The following is a 23,315-nucleotide window of genomic DNA, read 5'->3' as shown; positions in this document are numbered from 1 at the left end:
TCTTCTGAATTTTCTGAGCTCATTCAGAGGAAAAATCAGGCCTGATTTTCTGTCCAGCGCCGCCTGAGCCATAGCAAGAAAAACTGACTGTAGTGGACTGGCAATCTTTCAGACAATTAAGAAAGGGAAGGGAAAGGGGGATACCTAGTCAGTTGTACAATTGAATGCCTTCAACTGAAATGCGTCTTCCGCCTTAATCAACATCCACGTCTTCGGCGCCCGGGGAACAGTGGTCCTAACTGCCTTGCTTAGGGGCAGAACGACAGATTTTTACCTTGTCAGCTCGGGGATTCGATCCAGCAACCTTTCGGTTACAGGCCCAACGCTCTAAACAGATGTTAAAATTTTTGGAAAACAGTAAATGCACTTTAATGTCCAAATTCTTCTTCTTCCCTGCCTAAGCAAGTTCTGGCTGACTCTGGCATCACAACTGAGAAGAATGTTATAAGTGTTGCTTTAAATCATTGTTTTATCTCAGGCTTTTTTATTTTTATTTTGTCAGTCAATCAACTGCTCTTCCCTCTGCCAGCCTCTAGCTGACTCCATGGTTAACCTGTCAACTTCTAGCGAATCTCTGTTTTTATTTCAACAATTTACTATATGTGATGTGCTAGATGCGGGAGCTGATATGCTTGATCCATTTTGCAGCTCTCTGCCTCCCTTATTGCTGAATCATTAACCCATATATTTAACCTGACGATTATATCTGGTACTATCGCCAAGGTTTGGAAGGTGGCCCGTGTACTCCCCCTTCACAAAGAAAAGGTGGTGACCCTTGTGTCCTAAATAATTATTGGCCTATTTCTAAACGTTCTTGCCTAGCTAAAATATTTGTATTCTTGATTAATTCTCAGCTAAGAACTTTCTTATCTTTAAAATGTAATCTAAATGTACATCAGTCAGGTTGTAGACCAGGTCATAGCCCTATCTCTGTTGCATCCTTAGTTATTGTCACATGGAATGATGCTGGAGAGACGAAGCAGGTACAGGGAGTCAAACATTTAATAAATACCGGACATGGAACGAGACAGGAACAGCGTCAGCAAACAAGTAACTCAAACAAAAGTAAATCAATGCAGAAGCGGGGAACAGAGCTGGGGAACTGACAAATATAGGGGAGGTAATAACAGGTGATGAGTGAGTCCAGGTGAGTCCAATATCGCTGATGCATGTGACGAGGGAAGGCAGGTGTGCGTAATGGATGATGAGAGTGCGTGATGCAGGGCAGCCTGGTGCCCTTAAGCGCCGGGAGGGGGGGAGTGGGAGCAGACGTGACAGTACCCCCCCCCCCTCCCTCTTGGGGTGCCACCCAGAGTCCCACCTGGGCGAACCGGCTGAGACCTGGGCGCTGGGCAAGCCGATTGGGGCGTGGGAGCCCAACGAACCGGCTGAGGTAAGATGCCTGTCAATCCCGCTGCAGAGAGGGCGCCTGAAGATCCGGTGGAGTGTGACGTGGGATGGGAAGCTGCCGAGCCAACCGTGGCAAAGAAACCTCTCGAGCCAGCCAGGGCGTGAAAGCTTGACGGGCTGGCTTAGGCACCCCCGGTTCCATCGGCGGCGGAATCGACCCCAATTTCACCAACAAAACAAAAAAAACTCCTGGACCGGCTGGGCGAACAAGAACTGACGATCCGGCTGAGGACCAACGTGGGTTAGGCGCCACCAGAACCAACCGGGGTAAGGAAACCTCTCGAGCAAGCTAGGGCGTGGAAGCCCGACGAGCTGGCTGGGAACCCCCGGTTCCATCGGTGGCGACCCAGAGCCGATGACACCATACCAACCGGAACGCCAGTACTCCCCGATGCTTTGTGTGTTGGCTTCTGCATTTTCTCACATACATTGACGCTGGAGAGACGAAGCAGGCACGGGGAGTCAAACATTTAATAAAGAACGGACATGGAACGAGACAGGAACAGCGTCAGCAAACAAGTAACACAAACAAAAGTAAATCAATGCAGAAGCGGGGAACAGAGCTGGGGAACTGACAAATATAGGGGAGGTAATAACAGGGGATGAGTGAGTCCAGGTGAGTCCAATATCGCTGATGCGCGTGACGAGGGTAAGCAGGTGTGCGTAATGGATGATAAGAGTGTGTGATGCAGGGCAGCCTGGCGCCCTCTGCGGGAGCAGACGTGACAGTTATAAATTATGAAGTTAACTGGATGGATAAAAGGCTACATTGTGCTGTTCTCTTCATTGATCTGTCAAAGGCTTTAGATACTGTTGATCACTCACTGCTAATTCAAAGGCTTTTCTCAATTGGCCTAGGCTCTATTTGAACTACATTCTGCCTTCACTGTATACAGAAAACTTTAATGACCTGAAATTAGTACTGAATGCAGGTAATACTCAGTATATGTTGTTCTCTAGAGCACATAAAAATAAGTCTGATTTAAGCATACTGTACTTTGGATGGTGTCCATACAGTGCATTTGGCTTTATCCTGTAACGGGTGACGCTCTCCTCATCCTCGGATGAGGTGAGGAGAGAAGGATCCTCAGACCAAAACGCAGGCTTTGGGAAATAAGCCATCTTTATTTAACAACGATGATGGCAACACGAAACGAAACAAAACACTTTCAAACTACAAAACAAGAAAACGACGTTGAACGAAACCTGAACATAAACTTACATAACTAAACATAAACTTACGTACAGGAAACGGACGACATCGAAACGAAACGAAACAAACAAACGCTACAGTCCCATGTGGTACGAACATACATACAGACATAGGAGACAATCACCCACAAACAAACAGTGAGAATGCCCTACCTAAATATGACTCTTAATTAGAGGCAAACGCAAACCACCTGCCTCTAATCAAGAGCCATACCAGGCAAACCGAAACCAACATAGAAACAGATAACATAGAATGCCCACCCAACCTCACGTCCTGACCAACTAACACACAAAAACTAACATAAATAGGTCAGGAACGTGACAGTACCCCCCCCCCACAAGGTGCGAACTCCGGACGCACCAGCACAAAGTCTAGGGGAGGGTCTGGGTGGGCATCTAACCACGGTGGTGGCTCAGGCTCCGGGCGCGGTTCCCACCCCACCATAATCCATCCTAGCCCCCTCCCTTCAAGAATGTCCACCCTCTTACTTCCCCCACAAAATCCTCCTAATAACAAATCTAATAATGACAATACCGGGACAGAGAGATAAACCAAGACAGAGGGATAGATAAGACTATAGAGGTAGATAAAGATAGAGAGGGAGATCAGGATAGAGGGGCAACTCCGGACTGAAAGGCAGCTCCGGACAGAGAGACAGCTCTGGACTGATGGGCAGTTCTGGGTATCTAGCCTTTTCAGGCTGAAGGGCAGCTCATGGCTGACTGACGACTCTCGATGCTCATGGCTGGCTGACGGCTCTCGACGCTCATGGCAGGCTGACGGCTCTCGACGCTCATGGCAGGCTGACGGCTCTCGACGCTCATGGCAGGCTGACGGCTCTCGACGCTCATGGCAGGCTGACGGCTCTCGACGCTCATGGCAGGCTGACGGCTCTCGACGCTCATGGCGCTCTGACGGCTCTGGCTGCTCATGGCGCTCTGACGGCTCTGGCTGCTCATGGCGCTCTGACGGCTCTGGCTGCTCATGGCGCTCTGACGGCTCTGGCTGCTCATGGCGCTCTGACGGCTCTGGCTGCTCATGGCTCTCTGACGGCTTTGGCTGCTCATGGCTCTCTGACGGCTCTGGCAGATCCTGTCTGGTTGGCGGCTCTGGCAGATCCTGTCTGGTTGGCGGCTCTAGCAGATCCTGTCTGGTTGGCGGCTCTGGCAGATCCTGTCTGGTTGGCGGCTCTGGCAGATCCTGTCTGGTTGGCGGCTCTGGCAGATCCTGTCTGGCTGACGGCTCTAGCGGCTCCTGTCTGGCTGACGGCTCTAGCGGCTCCTGTCTGGCTGACGGCTCTGTAGGCTCATGGCAGACGGGCGGCTTTGCAGGCTCATGGCAGACGGGCGGCTTTGCAGGCTCCTGGCAGACGGATGGCTCAGACGGCGCTGGGGAGACGGATGGCTCAGATGGCGCTGGGGAGACGGATGGCTCAGATGGCGCTGGGGAGACGGATGGCTCAGATGGCGCTGGGGAGACGGATGGCTCAGATGGCGCTGGGGAGACGGATGGCTCAGATGGCGCTGGGGAGACGGATGGCTCTGGCCGGATATGGCGCACTGTAGACCTGGTGCGTGGTGCCGGAACTGGAGGCACCGTGCTAATGACAAGCACCTTCCTACTAGTGCGGGGAGCAGGGACAGGGCACACTGTATTCTCAAAGCCTACTCTATCCCTGATGCGTGGTACCGGCACTGGTGACGCCGGGCTGAGGACAAGCACATCAGGATTAGTAGGGGGAGAAGATACAGTGGGTTCAGGGCTCTGGAGACGCACTGGTAGCTTAGTGCGTGGGGCCGGAACTGGAGGCACCGGGCTAGATACACGCACTACAGGGAGAGTGCGTGGAGGAGGAACAGGGCTCAGGATACGCACTGGTAGCCTAGTGCGTAGTGTATACACTGAAGGTACTAGGCTGGGGCGGGGAGGTGGTGCCGGAAATACCGGACCGTGGAGGCGTACTGGCACTCTTGAGCATTGAACCTGCCCAACCTTACCTGGTTGAATGCTCCCGGTTGCCCGACCAGTGCGGGGAGGTGGAATAACCCGCACCGGCCTATGTAGGCGAACCGGGGAAACCATGCGTAAGGCAGGTGCCATGTATGCCGGCCCGAGGAGACGCACTGGAGACCAGACGCGTTGAGCCGGCCTCATGACACCTGGCTCAATACCCAATCTAGCCCTCCCAGTGCGGGGAGGTGGAATAACCCGCACTGGGCTATGCACTCGTACAGGAGACACCGTGCGCTCTACTGCGTAACACGGCGCCTGCCCGTACTCCCGCTCTCCACGGTAAGCCTGGGAAGTGGGCGCAGGTCTCCTACCTGCCCTTGGCCCACTATCTCCTAGCCCCCCCCCAAGAAATTTTTGGGAATTACTTACGGGCTTTTTCGGCTTCCGTGCCAGACGCGTTCCCTCATAGCTCCGGTTCCTCTCCCAGGTAGCCTCTGCTCTCCTCAATGCCTCCACCTGTTCCCATGGGAGGCGATCCCTCCCAGCCAGGATCTCCTCCCAAGTGTAGCAACCCTTTCCATCCAAAACATCGTCCCATGTCCATTGCTCCTTTCTCTCCTGTCCCTTACTCCGTTTCGTTTTCCCTTGCCGCTTGGTCTTAGCGTGTTGGTGGGTGATTCTGTAACGGGTGACGCTCTCCTCATCCTCGGATGAGGTGAGGAGAGAAGGATCCTCAGACCAAAACGCAGGCTTTGGGAAATAAGCCATCTTTATTTAACAACGATGATGGCAACACGAAACGAAACAAAACACTTTCAAACTACAAAACAAGAAAACGACGTTGAACGAAACCTGAACATAAACTTACATAACTAAACAAACTTACGTACAGGAAACGGACGACATCGAAACGAAACAAACAAACGCTACAGTCCCATGTGGTACGAACATACATACAGACATAGGAGACAATCACCCACAAACAAACAGTGAGAATGCCCTACCTAAATATGACTCTTAATTAGAGGCAAACGCAAACCACCTGCCTCTAATCAAGAGCCATACCAGGCAAACCGAAACCAACATAGAAACAGATAACATAGAATGCCCACCCAACCTCACGTCCTGACCAACTAACACACAAAAACTAACATAAATAGGTCAGGAACGTGACATATCCACATTTTTTGTTACGTTAACCTGTTTGGGGTGCAAGCCCGACCTCGGACCGAAAATGACACCCCTGCAGAGCGCGAAATTCAAAATTTATTTTTTAAAAATATTTAACTTTTACACATTAACAAGTCCAATACAGCATTTGAAAGATAAACATCTTGTCAATCCAGCCAACATGTCCGATTTTTTAAATGTTTTACAGAGAAAACACCACATATATTTATGTTAGCTCACCACCAAATACAAAAGTGGACAGACACGTATGAATTATGATTATGAAGTATGAATTATGATTGAAGTAGCATGCACAACCAACCGAAATAAACTAAAACCAACCTAAAGAGCCCAGAAAAAACGACCTCAGATGACAGTCATATAACATGTTACACAATAAATCTATGTTTTGTTCATAAAAAGTGCATATTTTAGCTATAAATCAGTTTTACATTGATGCTACCCAAAAATGCTAATACATAGCTACAGTCTGAATCCAGCCGGGAGTAGCCAGAGAAAATACATACACCAACGTCGGCTACTAATTACACCTCATAAAACATTTCAGAAAAACATATGGTGGATAACTAATGAAAGACAGATATCTTGTGAATACAGACAACATTTCCGATTTTTGAAGTGTTTTACAGCGAAAACACAATATATCGTTATATTAGCTAACATCATAAGCTAGCATAAGGCAGCATTGATTCTAGTCAAGCGCTAGCCTAGCATAGTTAGCAGAGTTAGCATTCAACAGTTCGACATATATATGAAAAAGCATCCCAAATTGGGTCTTATCTTTCTTGGTACTCCATCAGAATGTTGTAACGGGGTCCAATGTCCAGTAGAGTCTTTAGTTGGGTTCCAGAACGAATGATTTCCCTCTTTGGTTAGCTAGCACGGTAGCATTGCTGCGCCAGAAAGCGTTTCTTCAAAAAATTCTTCCGTCGTTTCACATCTAAAGTCCAGAATAAATTGCAATAATATAATTAAAGTATATTGAAAAAACCTACTTTAGGATGATTTTGTGACATGTAGCAAATAATATCGTAGTCAGGCATCATATTCAAAGTTATCTACCTTGTTCCAGAAGCCGAGATCAAATTATCCTTCGCGCCCGGATTTTTATTTTAACTGCGCAGGTCTCACAAGAAGTTCTGTTATTCAGTCCAGGGACGAGATATTCGACCCCTTTCAATTCTCACTTCCGCATTACAGTCTGACGTACGCCTCTGACGTGTCCCTATGGTCCCAAGTCAAATGGCCTTTTATAGAGAAGGTCTTAAAGAGACACATCGCATTTTGGGAAACTCAATTCGGCTGGGAAAATGGCTGTAAAAATATTTCTGTTCGACTTAGAGAAACAATTCAAACCTTTTTAGAAACTACAGACTGTTATCTATCCAACAGTAGTAAATATATGCATATTGGAAAATAAAAAGTTTCTTAGGAGGCCGTTTGAAAATGTGCACACATTTTCCAGTTTTTTCAATATTCAGCGTGCAGCCATAACAGGTTTAAAGCCTTATTCTAAATTTGATTACATGTATAAAAAATTTAAAACTGAAATATCACATTTACATAAATATTCAGACCCTTTACTCAGTACTTTGTTGAAGCACCTTTGGCAGCGATTACAGCCTTGAGTTTTCAGGAAAAGGACGCTACAAGCTTGGCACACTGTATTTGGGGAGTTTCTCCCAGTCTTCTCTGCAGATCCTCTCAAGCTCTGTCAGGTTGGATTGGGAGCGACGCTCCACAACTGTTTTCAGGTCTGTCCAGAGATGCCACTCATGCATCGTCTTGGCTGTGTGCTTAGGGTTGCTGTCCTGTTGGAAGGTGCACATTCACCCCAACCTGAAGTCCTGAGTGCTCTGGAGCAGATTTTCATCAAGGATCTCTCTGTCCTTTGCTCCGTTCATCTTTCCCCCGATCCTGACTAGTATTCCAGTCTCGGCCGCTGAAAAACATCCCCACGGCATGATGCTGCCACTACCATGCATCAAGGTAAGGATGGTGCCAGGTTACCTCCAGACATGACGCTTGGCATTCAGGCAAAAGATTGAATCTTGATTTCATCAGACCAGAGTGACCATCGGGAACTCTGGAGCTCTGTCAGAGTGACCATTGGGTTCTTCTCCCCCGATTGTTCAGTTTAGCCAGGCAGCCAGCTCTAGGAAGAGTCTTGGTGGTTCGAAACTTCTTCCATTTAAGAATGATGGAGGCCACTGTGTTCTTGGGGACCTTCAATGCTGAAGAAATGTTTTGGTACCCTTCCCCAGATCTGTGCCTCGACACAATCCTGTCTCTGAGCTCTACTGACAATTCCTTCGACCTCATGGCTTGACTTTTGCTCTGACATGCACTGTCAACTGTGGGACCTTATATAGACAGATCTGTGCCTTTCCAAATCATGTCCAATCAATTGAATTTACCACAGGTGGACTCCAGTCAAGTTGTAGAAACATCTCAAGAATGATTAATGGAAACAGGATGCACCTGAGCTCAATTTTGAGTCTCATAGCAATGGGTCTGAATACTTATGTAAATAAGGTATTTCTGTTTTTTGTTTTTTAATAGATTTTCAAACATTTCTAAAAACCTGTTTTTCCTTTGTCATTATGGGGTATTGCATGTATATTGATGAGGAATAATATTTATTTAATCCATTTTAGAATAAGGCTGTAACATAACAAAATGCGGAAAAAGTAAATGGGTCTGAATACTCTCCGAATGCACTGTATATACAGTACCAGCCAAAAGTTTGGACACACGTTCTCATTCAAGGTTTTTTCTTTACTTTTACTATTTTCTACATTGTAGAATAATAGTGAAGATATCAAAACTATAAAATAACACATATGGAATCATGTAGTAACCAAAATAGTCTGAAACAAATCAAAATATACTTTATTTTAGATTCTTCAAAGTAGCCACCCTTTGCCTTGATGACAGCTTTGCACACTCTCGTTTTCACTACACCCGCAGTAACATCTGCTAAATATGTGTATATGACCAATTAAATTGTATTTTATTTGGCACTGTATATCGTGTCCACGCTTACAAATATCTGGATAGCACTGTATATTGTTGAGTTAGTTAACCTCTCTTGGGTAGGGAGCAGTATTTTCACGTCCGGATGAAAAGCGTGCCCAGAGTAAACTGCCTGCTACTCAGGCCCAGATCCTAGGATATGCATATAATTAGTGGATTTGGAGATAAAACACTCTGAAGTTTCTAAAACTGTTTGAATGATGTCTGTGAGTATAACATAACTCATATGGAAGGCAAAAACCTGAGAAAAAATCCAACCAGGAAGTGTGAAATCTGAGGTTTGTAGGTTTTCAACTCTTTGCTTTTCCAATATACAGTGGAAATGTTGCACTTCCTAAGGCTTTCACTAGATGTCAATAGCCTTTAGAACCTTGTTTGATGCTTCTACTGTGAAGTGAAGTGGGGGAAAATGAGAGGGGATTGAGTAAGGTCTCTCCCAGAGTGCCACGAGCTGACCATGCGCGTTCATGTGAGAGTTAGCTTGAGTTCATTGCATTTCTGAAGACAAAGGAATTCTCTGGTTGGAACATTATTGAAGATTTATGTTAAAAACATCCCAAAGATGCACGCGCGTCGTGAGCTTAGATTGTGTACTGAACGCAAAACAACAAGGAGGAATTTGGACATTAATGATTGACATTATCGAACAAAACAAACATTTATTGTGGAACTGGGATTCCTGGGAGTGCATTCTGATGAAGATCATCAAAGGTAAGTGAATATTTCTAATGCTATTTCTGACTTCTGTTGACTCCAACATGGCGGATATCTCTTTGGGTTGATTTGTCGTCTGAGCGCCGTACTCAGATTATTGCATGGTTTGCTTTTTCCGTAAAGTCTTTTTTAAATCAGCGGTTGCATTAAGGAGAAGTGGATCTAAAATTCCATGTATAACACTTGTATTTTCATCAACATTTATGATGACTATTTCGGTAAATTGATGTGGCTCTCTGCAAAATCACTGGATGTTTTGGAACTACTGAACATAACGCACCAATGTAAACTCAGATTTTTGGATATAAATATGAACTTTACCGAACAAAACATACATGTATTGTGTAACATGAAGTCCTATGAGTGTCATCTGATGAAGATCATCAAAGGTTAGTGATTAATTTTATCTATATTTCTGCTTTTTGTGACTCCTCTCTTTGGCTGGAAAAATGGCTGTGTTTTTCTGTGACTTGGCTCTGACCTAACATAATCGTTTGGTTTGCTTTCGTCGTAAAGCCTTTTTAAAATCGGACACTGTGGCTGGATTGACAACAAGTGTATTTTTAAAATGGTGTAAAATACATGTATGTTTGAGGAATTTTATTATGGGATTTCTGTTGTTTTGAATTTGGCGCCCTGCAGTTTCACTGGTGGTTGACGAGGTGAGACGCTACCGTTCCACATACCCTAGAGAGGTTTTTAAGAAGCTGAGAATAAAAATGGTCTTCTTTGAAAGAAACAGGTCCTACCTCTCGCTAAATAGTAGAAAGCAGATTATTTAGTCAACGTTCCTATCGCTCCTAGACTATGGCAACATCATCTATATGAATGTAGCGCACTGCACTTTATTACGGGAGACAATTTTAGTACTCATCACTGCACTCTCAAACAGAAAGTTGGATGGCTGGCTTTGATGTCATGTACATTACTATGTTTTCATTTATAAAGTCCTTTTACATAAAGCCCCACTGCACCTAACATCATAACTAAACTTTAGACATACGAGTTACCACACTCTGGAAATTCCTTTGGTCTTTACTGAGTTAAGTAAATCAGCTTTTAGTTTTCATTCACCTTATTTATGGAACAATCTTCAAAATGTTCTTAAATGTGATGTTCTGGTGCAACTAGGGCAATTCAGAAAGCTGATTGAGCAACTTAATACTGATGAATTTGTTTGTATTTTAGGACCGCATTTTACTTTCTTTCTTTGTATTTATATGTGATGTGTGTATGTTCTGTAATTGTTAGGGGTGTGTACGGGAGGCGGAGTCAGGTGCAGGAGAGCAGAGTGTAGTAAACAGGCGCACTTTAATTACGGTTCAAAAATGACAGCACATAACATAAACGTGCCAAAAACACAGAACATAACAAAAGTATGGTGCCTGACAATATCCACATAACAATAAACAATTACACACAAAGACATGGAGGGTAACAGAGGACTAAATACATGCAGTGATTATGGAATGAAAACCAGGTGTGTATGGAACAAGACAAAACAAATGGATATATGAGAAATGGAGCGGCGATGGCTAAAAAGCCAGTGACGTCGATCGCCGAACGCCGCCTCGAACAAGGAGAGGAGCCGACTTCGGCGGAAATCGTGACAGTAATTTATGTAATTCAGGGCTCCCTGATAAAATAAAGGTTAAATTAAAATTTGAAAAAGCTAATTTGTCCAATTTAGTTAGCTTGCTGTTGCTAGCCGGCCTTAATCAATATCCACGTCTTTGGCACCCAGGGAATGCCATGCTCCTGGGGCAGAAAAAAACATTTTTACCTTGTCAGCTCAAGGATTCAATCCAGCAACCTTCCGGTTACTGGCCCAACGCTCTAACCACTAGGCTACCTGCCACCCGAGGAAGCTCTAACCACTAGGCTAACTGCCACCTGAGGAAGCTCTAACCACTAGGCTACTTGCAGAGCATTCTAAGCCACAAATAAAAGCAGGTAGCCAGTCACTATAAAAAGGGGGGGGAAAGGATTTAAATATAAAAATCTATACAAAAATAAGACTCATAAATATCAAAAATAAGAAACAAAGACAAATGGAAACTGTATATATAAATTGTATTATATATATACACAAATAAAAAAGATCAAATTATTACACTATTACCCTATTGCTAACAAAAAAACACAAAAAAAAAACTAAATTGCACAAATCCTATATCACTCAAATACACAAATAGAATAACACACTTATAAAGAAGAGAACCTGATTATTCCACGATTCCACTATACTACAGAAACACACAAACTAAATTGCACAACTACATTAGTACTGTACAAAGTTAGAGGTGCGCTATTTGATAGATTCCCCCGCTCCCCCTTCCTCGGACTTCCAGTGGGGAGACCTGAGGTCAACCTACCCCCGCCCCCTTCCCCATCTCGTACTTCAGAGTGGGAGACCTTCCCAGACAGTAGCCTACCTAGCTCACAAACTAGAATCAGGGTGCCCACTCTGACAAGGTTAATTGACCCACAGTCCCACACGGTGACATGATATTATTGACGTGACTTGCAAATGAGCGATAGAAAACCGATTGTGCAAATGTCACCATTCCGAATATTATTATTATTTGTAATTTTTTAATATAAATGTTTTTGTGCAGGCGCCCTGTGCCGCCCCCGGCAAGATGCCACCCTGGGCGGCTGCCCATGTCGCCTATACCTAAATCTGCCACTGAGTGTAGGTGCAATGTTTGAATCAGCATGTTAGACCGCTGCGCCACTCGGGGTCCCGAGTGTAGTGACATGTGACAAACTCTTTCCATGGAGGGCTGAGTGTTTGCAGGTTTTTAGCTCCTTCCTTGTACCTGATTGATAAATTAAGGTCACTAATTAGTAAAGAACTCCCCTCATCTACAAAGTAAAATGCATTCATAGCCCTTGACTTTTTAAAAATGTTGCTATGTTACAGACTGAATTTAAAATTACATTGAGATTTTGTGTCACTGGCCTACGAACAATACCCCATAATGTCAAAGTGGAATTATGTTTTTGGAAATATTTGTACAAATTAATAAAAAATGAAAAGCTGAAATATCTTGAGTCAATAAGTATTCAACCCCTTTGTTATGGCAAGCATGAATAAATTCAGGAGTAAAAATTGCTTAACAGGTCACATGATAAGTTGCATGGACTCACTCGGTGTGCAATAATAGTGTTTAAGATGATGATTTTTTAATGACTACCTCATCTCTGTACACCACACAATTATCTCTAATAAGACCAGGGAGGTTTCCCAATGCCTCACAAAGGGCACCTATTGGTAGATAGGTCCAAAAAAATGCAGACATTGAATATCCCTTTGAGCATTGGGAAAATTATGAATTCAACTTTGGATAGTGTCACGGCTCCTCCTCTGCAGTGCAGGGGGCGGTTCCTCCTGCAGGCAGAGGAGGGTCGTTAAGTGATTGGAGCCACCTGGGCTCAGGGTATAAAGCTGTCACTAATCTCTCTTGCTCTCTCTCTCTGCTCCTCCAGGTATGCTCATGATTTGTTTGTTCCTTTTTAGTTTTGCATAGTTTTCACTCAGTCATGTTCACACACACATATTCATGCACCCATGCACTTTACATACACCTTACATTATGATACAACCACACCTCATTCCTATTTCTTAGTTTAAGTTAATAGTTTGCTTAATAATAAAGAACACTTTTGAATTGGCCTATACCTGTTGTTCGTGTCCTCTCATTTGTCACAGGCTATGAGCCGGCTTGTGACAAGTGGGGGCTCATCCGGGATAGTAGTTAACTTGGGTTAGTTTAGTTCAGATTGACAATTTTTTTTGTTTGAGTGGATGTTTTGGTTGGGCCAATTTTGTTGAAGAGAGCGTTGAGAGCCATGTGTTCTTTTGGTTCAGTTAGCTTGGTAGCTAAGCAATTCACTCTGTTTTTTTCTGGGTTTTGTTCAGGTGGGAGTCCTCTCCTGTTCAGGCATATCAGCAAGTGTCCATAGGAGGCTTGTGGTGTTTTTGTTTTAGGTGGCAGTGAACGTGGGTAGAGCATCCCTTTCCCTTTTCCCCTACATCGGCTCGGGAGCACCTCCGTGGTTATGGGAGGGCCGCCAGTTTCTGGTTGTCTTTTCCACTCCACTGGTTTTGTGTGCATAAAACCCCACCACATGTGACTGCACGAAGACCAGGGCCAGTTAGTTAGTAGTTTTGGAGGATAGTGGGGTGTGGCTCCTGTCCTTGAACCCAGATTGACAGCAGGTGAGTTGTGTTTTTTTTTGAGCATTTGTAATAGTTGTATTGGTTGAGGAAAATGTCTTCCATTTTGAGTAGTTTTGTTCAAGCTCCTTCAGAGGTAGCCTTAGAGTTGTGTACTAAGGAGCAGTTAATTGAAATTGCTGAACATTATCAGATTGAGATTGTTGATAAAAAAATTAAAGAGACTGTTAAAACTAGCTTAAAGCAGGGTCTTAGGGAAATGGGTGTTTTTGGCGGTCAGTCTGCTAGTAGTGAGGGTGCAAGTTTTCAGGCTAGCCCTTCATTAACTTTTGAGCAGCAGAGGGAACTGTTGCAAATGCAAAGGCAAATGCAATTAGAGCAAATGCAAATGCAATTAGAGATAGAGCGATTGAGAAATGCTAATAGACCGGAAAGACTACCACAGTTTGATGTTTCACAGAATCTTCATTTGTTGCCTAAATTTGATGAGTTAGATCCAGACACATACTTTACTTTATTTGAGCGTATTGCGGAAGCTAGAGCTTGGTCAGATTTGGACATGACTACGTTGTTGCAATGTGTACTTACAGGTAAAGCACGTGAGGCTTTTGCAGCACTGAGTGTAGCTGACAGTAAAGTTTATGCTAAAGTTAAATCAGCAGTTCTGAAGGTCTACGAGCTTGTGCCAGAGGCATATCGTCAACGTTTTCGTTACAGGAAAAAGTTAGATTCACAAACCTATTCTGAGTTTGTTTGTGATTTGACTTCTGCATTTAATCGTTGGTGTACAGCTTCTGAAGTTAGTACTTTTGAGGGTCTGTCTAATTTGATTGTGTTAGAACAGTTCAAAAATTCTGTTCCTGACCAGGTTGCTACATACATGAATGAACGTAAAGTTAAGTCTCCAAGTGATGCAGCAATCCTTGCAGATGAGTACAGGCTAACACATAAAAGCCATTTTGAGTCAAACAGTGATATGTACCATAAGAATAACTTTACTCCTAGGAATAGTAGGTCACCTTTTTGGGGGGCATCTTTCCAAAGGCCTCAGCAGAAGTTTGGGTCTGGAGGACTTAAAGCACCGGTTAATGCTAATACCTGTCGCTACTGTTTAGTTGAAGGACATTGGAAGAAAAATTGTCCTCTGCTTAAATCAAAACAGTCAGTTCAAGTTAAACCTGCTGTGATGGCAAGTCCTGTTACAGCCTCTGACCACCAGGGTGAGCTGTGTCAGCCACTAGTTGAGTTTGATTCTCAGTTTTCCCGCTGTGATTTTTCAGCCTTTATTTCAGATGGTGTAGTGTCCCTGGTAGATGGCAACAAGAATGTTAAAATCAAGATCCTAAGAGACACTGGAGCTTTAGATTCTTTTATTCTGGAATCTGTTTTGCCGTTCTCTAAAGAGTCTGATACTGGCCGTTGTGTAATGGTGTGTGGTATGGGTTTAGTTCCATTCTCTTGTCCTTTACATGAAGTTACCCTAAAATGTGGTCTGGTAGAGGGTGATGTAGATGTTGGGGTTAGACCTCAGTTGCCAGTAGAGGGAGTACACATGATTTTGGGGAATGACTTGGCAGGTAGTAAGGTGTGGGCAGATGGCAAATTAAACATCTGTAAGAAGCAACCTTCAGTGTCCCCTGCAAGGGAATCTCCGGATCAGAACTGTGTGTCTCCTGAGATATTTCCAGTTTGTGCGGTTACCCGCGCAGCCTCTCGTAAGGAGATTGAGAGTAAGCCAGAAAGTCTTGAGTTGCCAGTCAAACTCCAGACAGAACAGTTGACTAGTTCTAGAGATTCATTGATGGCTGAGCAAAAAGCCGATATTACTTTGGCTGATCTGTTTGATAAAGTGGTTCCTGATTCAGTGGTGAGGAATAGTGCTCAGTGTTATTTTCTTCTTGAAGGGCTGTTGGTCAGGAAATGGGTTCCACACTATGATAAGGGTTTAGGAGAACCAGTCTTTCAAATAGTTGTACCTACTACTTTGCGAAATAAAGTGTTGCAAACTTCACATGGTGATGTGGCAGGTCATATGGGTGTTCGTAAAACGTATGATCGTATACTTCGTTATTTTTTCTGGCCACGTTTAAAGCGGGATGTATCTCAGTTTATTAAAACTTGTCATACGTGTCAGTGTACAAGTAAGCCAAATGAGGTCTTACAAGGACGGTTGAAAAACTCCCAGACTTTGCAAAACCTTGGGGTTTTGGTAGATCATTTAGACTCTGAGAAACGTGATGAATTGGTAGCTCTTATTAGAAACTACCCTGTTTTGTTTTCTGACACTCCATCACAAACCCACTTAATTGAACATGATATAGACATCGGAGATGCTAAGCCTATCAAACACAGATTTGATCGTGTATCTGAGGAGAAGAGACTAAAACTGGAAACAGAGATGCAGTCTATGTTGGACACAGGTATTGATTTGGCAAAATGTGAGTTTGCCAAAGCTACAGTCACATACCTAGGCAAGGTTGTTGGTCAGGGATTTGTCTGTCCCGTGGAAGCCAAGGTTCAGGCTGTGAGGCAGTTCCCACAGCCCTCTACAAAGAAAGAACTGATGCGCTTCCTGGGAATGGCGGGGTACTACCGTGCTTTTTGTAAAAACTTTTCGGTAGTAGTGTCCCCACTGACCAATCTGTTGAAGGCCAAGGCTGAATTTATCTGGTCCACCCAGTGTCAAGAGGCATTTGATGCAGTTAAGACTCTTTTGTGTTTGGCACCTGTGTTGGCAGCACCAAATTTTGGGAAACCTTTCAAATTGCAGGTAGACGCCAGTCAAATCGGTGCTGGGGCTGTGCTTCTCCAGGAGAATGATGACAAGGTTGAGTGTCCAGTCAGTTTCTTCTCCCGAAAATTTAATAAGTATCAGAAAAACTATTCTGTAATTGAAAAGGAGGCTTTAGGTCTCATTTGGGCTTTACAGCACTTCGAGGTCTATGTTGGTTCTGGTTTGACCCCTTTAACTGTGTTCACTGACCACAACCCACAAGCATACCTGGAGGAGCAGAGAGAGAGAGCAAGAGAGATTAGTGACAGCTTTATACCCTGAGCCCAGGTGGCTCCAATCACTTAACGACCCTCCTCTGCCTGCAGGAGGAACCGCCCCAACTAACTCAGTTGCCGGAGAGGAAGGAAACCACTCAAGGATTTCACCATGAGGCCAATGGTAACTTTAAAACAGTTACATAGTTTAATGGCTGTGATAGGAGAAAACTGAGGATGGATTAACAGCATACTCCACAATACTAAATGACAGAGTGAAAAGAAGGAAGCCTGTACAGAATAAAAAATATTCCAAGACATGCATTCGGTGTGCAATAAGGCACTTAAGTAAAACGGAAAAAATGTGTGTCCTTTATGTCCTGAATACAAATCCAACACAACACATCATTGAGTACCACTTCATATTTCCAAGTATTGTGGTGGCTGCATCCTGTTATGGGTATGCTTGTCATTGGCAAGGGAGTTTTTAGGATAAAAAGAAATTAATGGAGAAGAGAATGGAGAATGGAGCTAAGCACAGCCAAAATCTTGGAGGAAAACCTGGTTAGTCCGCTTTTCAACAGACACTGGGAGACAAATTCACCTTTCAGCAGGACAATAACCTGAAACACAAGGCCAAATATACACTGGAGATGTTGAATGTTGAATGTTCCTGAGTGGCTTAGTTACAATTTTGACTTAAATCAACTTGAAAATGTCTGCCTAGCAATGATCGACAACCAACATTACATTTTTTTTTTTAAGAATACTTTGCAAGTATTGTACAATCCATGTGTACAAAGCTTACCCAGAAAGACTCACAGCTGTAACCGCTGCCAAAGGTGATTCTAACATCCATTGACTCAGGGATGTGAATACTTATGTAAATTAGATATTTCTGTGTTTCATTTTCAATAAATGTTCAAACATTTGTAAAATTATGTTTTCACTTTGTCATTATGGGGTATTGTGTGTCGACGGGTGAGAAAAAAAAATGTCATCCCCTTGGAATTCAGGCTGTACTGTAACACAACAAAATGTGGAAAAAGGGAAGGGGTCTGAATATTTTCCGAATGCGCTGTAAGTCACGGGTTATGAATACTTTCTGAAGGCACTTTATGTAACCCCTGTGTGTTTTTTGTGTGATGTGATGAACGTATTGTAAATGCCTGTTTGATGGGAAACAATGTCCAGTATCATGTCTCATTGCCAGAGACATGATGCTCCCTTTACAGAGTGTTTTTTGTCTTTAGGGATGCCGTCCCAGTCCCATCACCAAGAGCAGCGCTGATCCAGAGCCTAACGTCCCAGAGTGCAGAGTTTGTGATGGAAGAGCACGTGCAGCTCAGCACTGGACTGCAGACCCAGGAGAGACACTTGTTCCTCTTCAGTGACACACTCATCATCGCTAAATCAAAGTTTGTCCTCATCATATAAAAATAATGTTCACTTACTGAACAAGATGAATAGAATAGATGAGAACTAACAATGACTTAATATCATTTTCTCCATTATGTAAATTGTACAGATTTATCTTAGGACGAGAGGGGCACTTTAACAAAATGAAAATATAAAGTGGAATTGATGATTGCAATTACTGTTGTATTTGTCCTGATAGATTGCTGATATCGTTGTATTTACCTGTTGTCTTGCAGGTCTTCCACAAGCCGCAAACGGAAGGAGAGAGTGAGGCTGTGTGAGATGTGGTTGGCTTCCTGCACGGAAGAGGTTGCAGACAGAAAACTGTGCTCAAAGAACTCCTTTGTCATTGGCTGGCCTACCACCAATTACGTGGTAACTCTCAGGTAGGCTACTCCAATCTAATCATTTTTCGTTAGTACTTGACATTTAATTAAATTCCTATTTTGGGAAATAAATATGACATTTGTTTTCCCTATCAGTTCATCGGAGTCAAAGGAGAAGTGGCTTTCCACTTTACAATGGTAAGGAAATACTCACAAAACCCAGATGTACAATATAGAAAATGATTTCTGAAATTAAATGTATAGGATGATGTACTGTACCTATCTGATGCATCCACATTAGCACTAATATATGCCACGTGCTATTTGGCACAGGCACATCACAAAATCCAAGGAAGTGGAATATCTCAGTAATCTCACCATGAAGGTTCTTCTCATGGACATTGGAAATAGTGCAATGGTAAGAGAATTCACTCATCTACAACTACTGCTACTTCTCGGATGCTTATTGATTATTTTCCCCAAATGTTCACATTCTAAATGAAATATGATTACATGTATGACTATTTCTAGTTAACATAACATTTATTCAAGTAACCTCAGAAAATATTTTCCAATTCTATAAGATTATGAAGGAATTATTTGTGTTTTAATCTAGACGACTGTGAATGTGGACAATACATGTGACGTTGACAAAGTCATCAGGATCCTCACCCAACAATTTAGACTCACTGTGAGTTGTTGCCACCAATTTCTGTGTTCATTATGTCTTTGTTCTATTATTAGACGTAATCCAAATGTTTTGTTTGGATTATGTATTGACAAACATTTTACTATAATTATAGAGTAATATATCATTATTATTATTACTATTACCAAGCTCTGCAATATTACACCTGTTGTAAATCTTTTTCTTTTCTTTTTTTATGTTTACTCTTTAGAATTTAGATCAAATTCTGCTACCACTAGCCTACATGTTTACTCATAGATCTTTAGAAAAAGACAGGAATAGTATCAGAAAAGGAACACAAGGATCATTGACAACATTATATGCTTTACAATGGCATTTCCTGTCTCTGACCATGCCTGGGCTTATAGATTACTCCGAGTTTCCTTTCTTCATCCTAAACATAATTTTTCTACTCCCATAGGGCAGACCCACTGACTACCGCCTCTGGGTAGTCTCAGGGAGAGAGGAAGCCCCATATCCTCTTATCGGTGAGGAAATGTGATAGTACTATCACTATGCACTGAAACACGCCTCCAAAACAGTCAGGATGAAGACACACTTGGCTTGGATTTTAGACCATAGTTTCTGTCTAGTCAAAGGATTACCCAAACTAATATTTCAGTTGGGCAGGTTCTGTCTGTACTCATCTTAGTGTGTTCACATAGAGTGTTTGTGACTTGAAACTGTAATCTTGCGACCTGGCTACAGGAGCCTCTCACAAAGCCAAGGCATATTAGGAATCCTGGGGATCGGAAGAGGGATTCGTGAGGGCCTTTGTGTGTCTGGAATTAATGTCTCATACAACCGCATGCTGTTCTGTCTAAAGGGCAGATACCTATTTTTCTCAAGTCAATGCTGGTAGAAAAATATATAATTTAGTCAATGCTCATTTTTATATTTTAGCAGACACTCTTATCCAGAGCGACTTACAGTAGTGAGTGTATACATTTTCATACTGGTGCCCTGTGGGAATCAAACCCACAACCCTGGCGTTGCAAGCACCATGCTCTACCAACTGAGATACACTGGAAAAAATAGACCCTGGGAAATGTAGGTGATCTCAGTTTGAAAAATGTTTGCTTAGGACTGGTACTACAAGCATTTTTATCAAACATTTGCTTTGTCTTTAAGCCCATGTAATTATAAGGAGGTTGTGATTCATCATGTATCTCCCATATAATTTAATCACTCCTTTCGATTTGTTGGGTTTGTTTGAACAGATAGTAAACTAATGACAGATTACCAGGAAAGATAAAATGATAATGGTCACAGAGCAGTATAAGCCGGATTCAGTCGTACCGTGACAGCGTTATGCACATGTACCAGGAGCAGCAGCACTAACCACTTGACTATCCAGGTCACATCATCATTCATTCATGATTATAAACTGGATGATTCAAGCCCTGAATGCTGATTGGCTGACATTCCCGTATACCACAGATATGACAAAACATTTATTTTTACTGCTCTAATTACGTTAGTAACCAGTTTATAATGGCAATAAGGCACCTCGAGGGTTTGTAGTATATGGCCAATATACCACGGCTAAGGGTGGTTTCCAGGCACTCCGCGCTGCGTCGTGGGTAAGAACAACCCTTAGCCGTGGTATATTGGCCATTACCACACCCCTTTGTGCCTTATTCCTTAACTAAACAGAAATGGTAGCAGCAGGGAGTGAATGCATTTTCCAATTCTATACAACAAAAAAACTGATCTACACGTGTCGTGTCTGACAGGTCATGAGCATCCCTTCAGTATTATCCTGAACTCCTTGAGGGAAATGGACTGCCAAGCCTCGGCAGTCACCAACAACATTCTGACTGTAGATGGGAGCCTCTACCTTGATCACCATCTTAAAGACACTTCCGGCCCTCGCTTCATCCTTAGGCTAAAGGCTGAAGGGGGAGGACATGGTCGAGCAGGTGAATCATTCATTAACTTTCACAGAGAGAGATAGAGAAAGAGATGCTGGCCTGTATTGATTTTTAAGTTCCCCCCGAGATACACCACAGGGGTAAACAATGTAATTTTCTTTAGTGCATTTTGTTTCTACTTTCTACACGTCAATTATCTAGCTCTCTTTACGGAAGTGGTTAATTCATAATGGAGATAGTAAATAACTTCCTGTCACGCTAGCACATGTAGTTCTACAGATGTTATCAGAGTCTCCTTCCTGTAATTAGAATAATTACAGTGTTCTAAATGTTCCATTGCTTGTTGGAGGCATAGCATACTGTCTCTCTGTCATAGCATACTGTCTCTCTGTCATAGCATACTGTCTCTCTGTCATAGCATACTGTCTCTCTGTCATAGCATACTGTCTCTCTGTCATAGCATACTGTCTCTCTGTCATAGCATACTGTCTCTCTGTCATAGCATACTGTCTCTCTGTCATAGCATACTGTCTCTCTGTCAAAGCATACTGTCGCTCTGTCATAGCATACTGTCTCTCTGTCATAGCATAAAATTGTGAGAAAAAAACAATACAAATTATTTTATAGATGACCTTTTTGCTGCTCTTTATAATGAATCATGTATTCTCAAATGCCAATTGAATTGTTTTGCACAGTCATTTCTATGCACAAATGCGGAAAGTATATCTGAAAAACCATGCATGGTGATTTCTCTGCATGATGCCTTATTAAAAACCACTTGACTATCCAGGTCACATCATCATTCATTCATGATTATAAACTGGGTGATTCAAGCCCTGAATGCTGATTGGCCAACATTCCCGTATACCACGGATATGACAAAACATTTATTTTTACTGCTCTAATTACGTTAGTAACCAGTTTATGATGGCAATAAGGCACCTCGAGGGTTTGTGGTATATGGCCAATATACCACGTCGAAGGGCTGTATCCACACATCAGTTCCTCACATCCTTGTCTTTTCATGTATGCCTTTGTGGCTGTATTGTCCCTGTCTGTGTCTGCACACTTAGAAAACAAGGTTCTTCAAGAGTTATTTGGTAAGGGTGATGGTTCTATGTGCAACCATAATGACTCTTTAAGTGGTCATTTAGCTGTGCGACCTGGAGTTTCATTTTGGGAGCACCAGTGGGAAAAAAAACACTCTTCTCTACACTGTTCAAACAAGACAGGATGTCTCCCGCGGTCGCTTGCTTTATGCTCCTCGGCCACACACAGCAAGCGCCACCCTCTGTCACTCATGCAGGTTGCACACAATTCCTCCAGAGAAGGGTGCAATTGCGACCGGAAATTCAGGGCATTCCTGCATGTGGGCATTCCAAATGATCAATGATCCCAAACACACCGCCCGGGCAACAAAGGAGTGGCTTCGTAAGAAGCATTTCAAGGTCCTGGAGTGGCCTAGCCAGTCTCCAGATATCAACCCCATAGAAAATCTTTGGAAGGAGTTGAAAGTCCGTGTTGCCCAGCAACAGCCCCAAAACATCACTGCTCTAGAGGAGATCTGCATGGAGGAATGGGCCAAAATACCAGCAACAGTGTGTGAAAACCTTGTGAAGACTTACAGAAAACGTTTGACCTCTGTCATTGCCAACAAAGGGTATATAACAAAGTATTGAGATAAACTTTTGTTATTGACCAGATACTTATTTTCCACCATAATTTGCAAATAAATTCATTAAAAATCCTACAATGTGACTTTCTGGATTTTTCCCTCATTTTGTCTGTCATAGTTGAGGTGTACCTAGGATGAAAATTACAGGCCTCTCTCATCTTTTTAAGTGGGAGAACTTGCACAATTGGTGGCTGACTAAATACTTTTTTCGCCCCACTGTATATATAAAAAATAACAATACTGCTTTCCACGTTGCTTCTAAATATGAATCCACATGTTTTCTCTATTATACTATTAGTTTTGTGTATCTTGCCCTCTGTAAAACGTTATTTAGTTAGTCTAAGGAAGCTGGCAAACACGTTTGGTGTTTGCCAAAAGGCATGTGGGAGACTCCCCAAACATATGGAAGAAGGTACTCTGGGCAGATGAGACTAAAATGTTGATTTTTGGCCATCAAGGAAAACGCTATGTCTGGCCCAAACCCAACACCTCTCATCACCCCGAGAATACCATTTTTCATAGGCAGGGACTGGGAAACTGGTCAGAATTGAAGGAATGATGGATGGTGCAAAATACAGGGAAATTCTTGAGGGGAAACCTGTTTCAGTCTTCCAGAGATTTGAGACTGGGACAGAGGTTCACCTT

At 43.1% G+C, this 23,315-nt stretch overlaps 1 protein-coding gene across 1 annotated transcript in view; it reads left to right on the top strand.

The window, feature by feature from the left end:
* Positions 1 to 23,315, top strand: part of arhgap20b (Rho GTPase activating protein 20b) — a 46,456-nt gene that overhangs the window by 10,202 nt on the left and 12,939 nt on the right. Inside the window, exons 3-9 of the mRNA XM_055942731.1 lie at positions 17,942 to 18,106; positions 18,344 to 18,493; positions 18,590 to 18,631; positions 18,767 to 18,851; positions 19,050 to 19,124; positions 19,543 to 19,609; positions 20,858 to 21,043. Of these exons, the coding sequence (XP_055798706.1) occupies positions 17,942 to 18,106; positions 18,344 to 18,493; positions 18,590 to 18,631; positions 18,767 to 18,851; positions 19,050 to 19,124; positions 19,543 to 19,609; positions 20,858 to 21,043 (770 nt within the window). The remainder of the gene's footprint in view (positions 1 to 17,941; positions 18,107 to 18,343; positions 18,494 to 18,589; positions 18,632 to 18,766; positions 18,852 to 19,049; positions 19,125 to 19,542; positions 19,610 to 20,857; positions 21,044 to 23,315) is intronic.

This window comes from Salvelinus fontinalis, chromosome 13 (assembly GCF_029448725.1).
Source record: "Salvelinus fontinalis isolate EN_2023a chromosome 13, ASM2944872v1, whole genome shotgun sequence".
NCBI lineage: Eukaryota > Metazoa > Chordata > Actinopteri > Salmoniformes > Salmonidae > Salvelinus > Salvelinus fontinalis.
The sequence above is the reverse complement of the archived record's forward strand: the minus strand, read 5'-3'. Positions and strand labels throughout refer to the sequence as shown.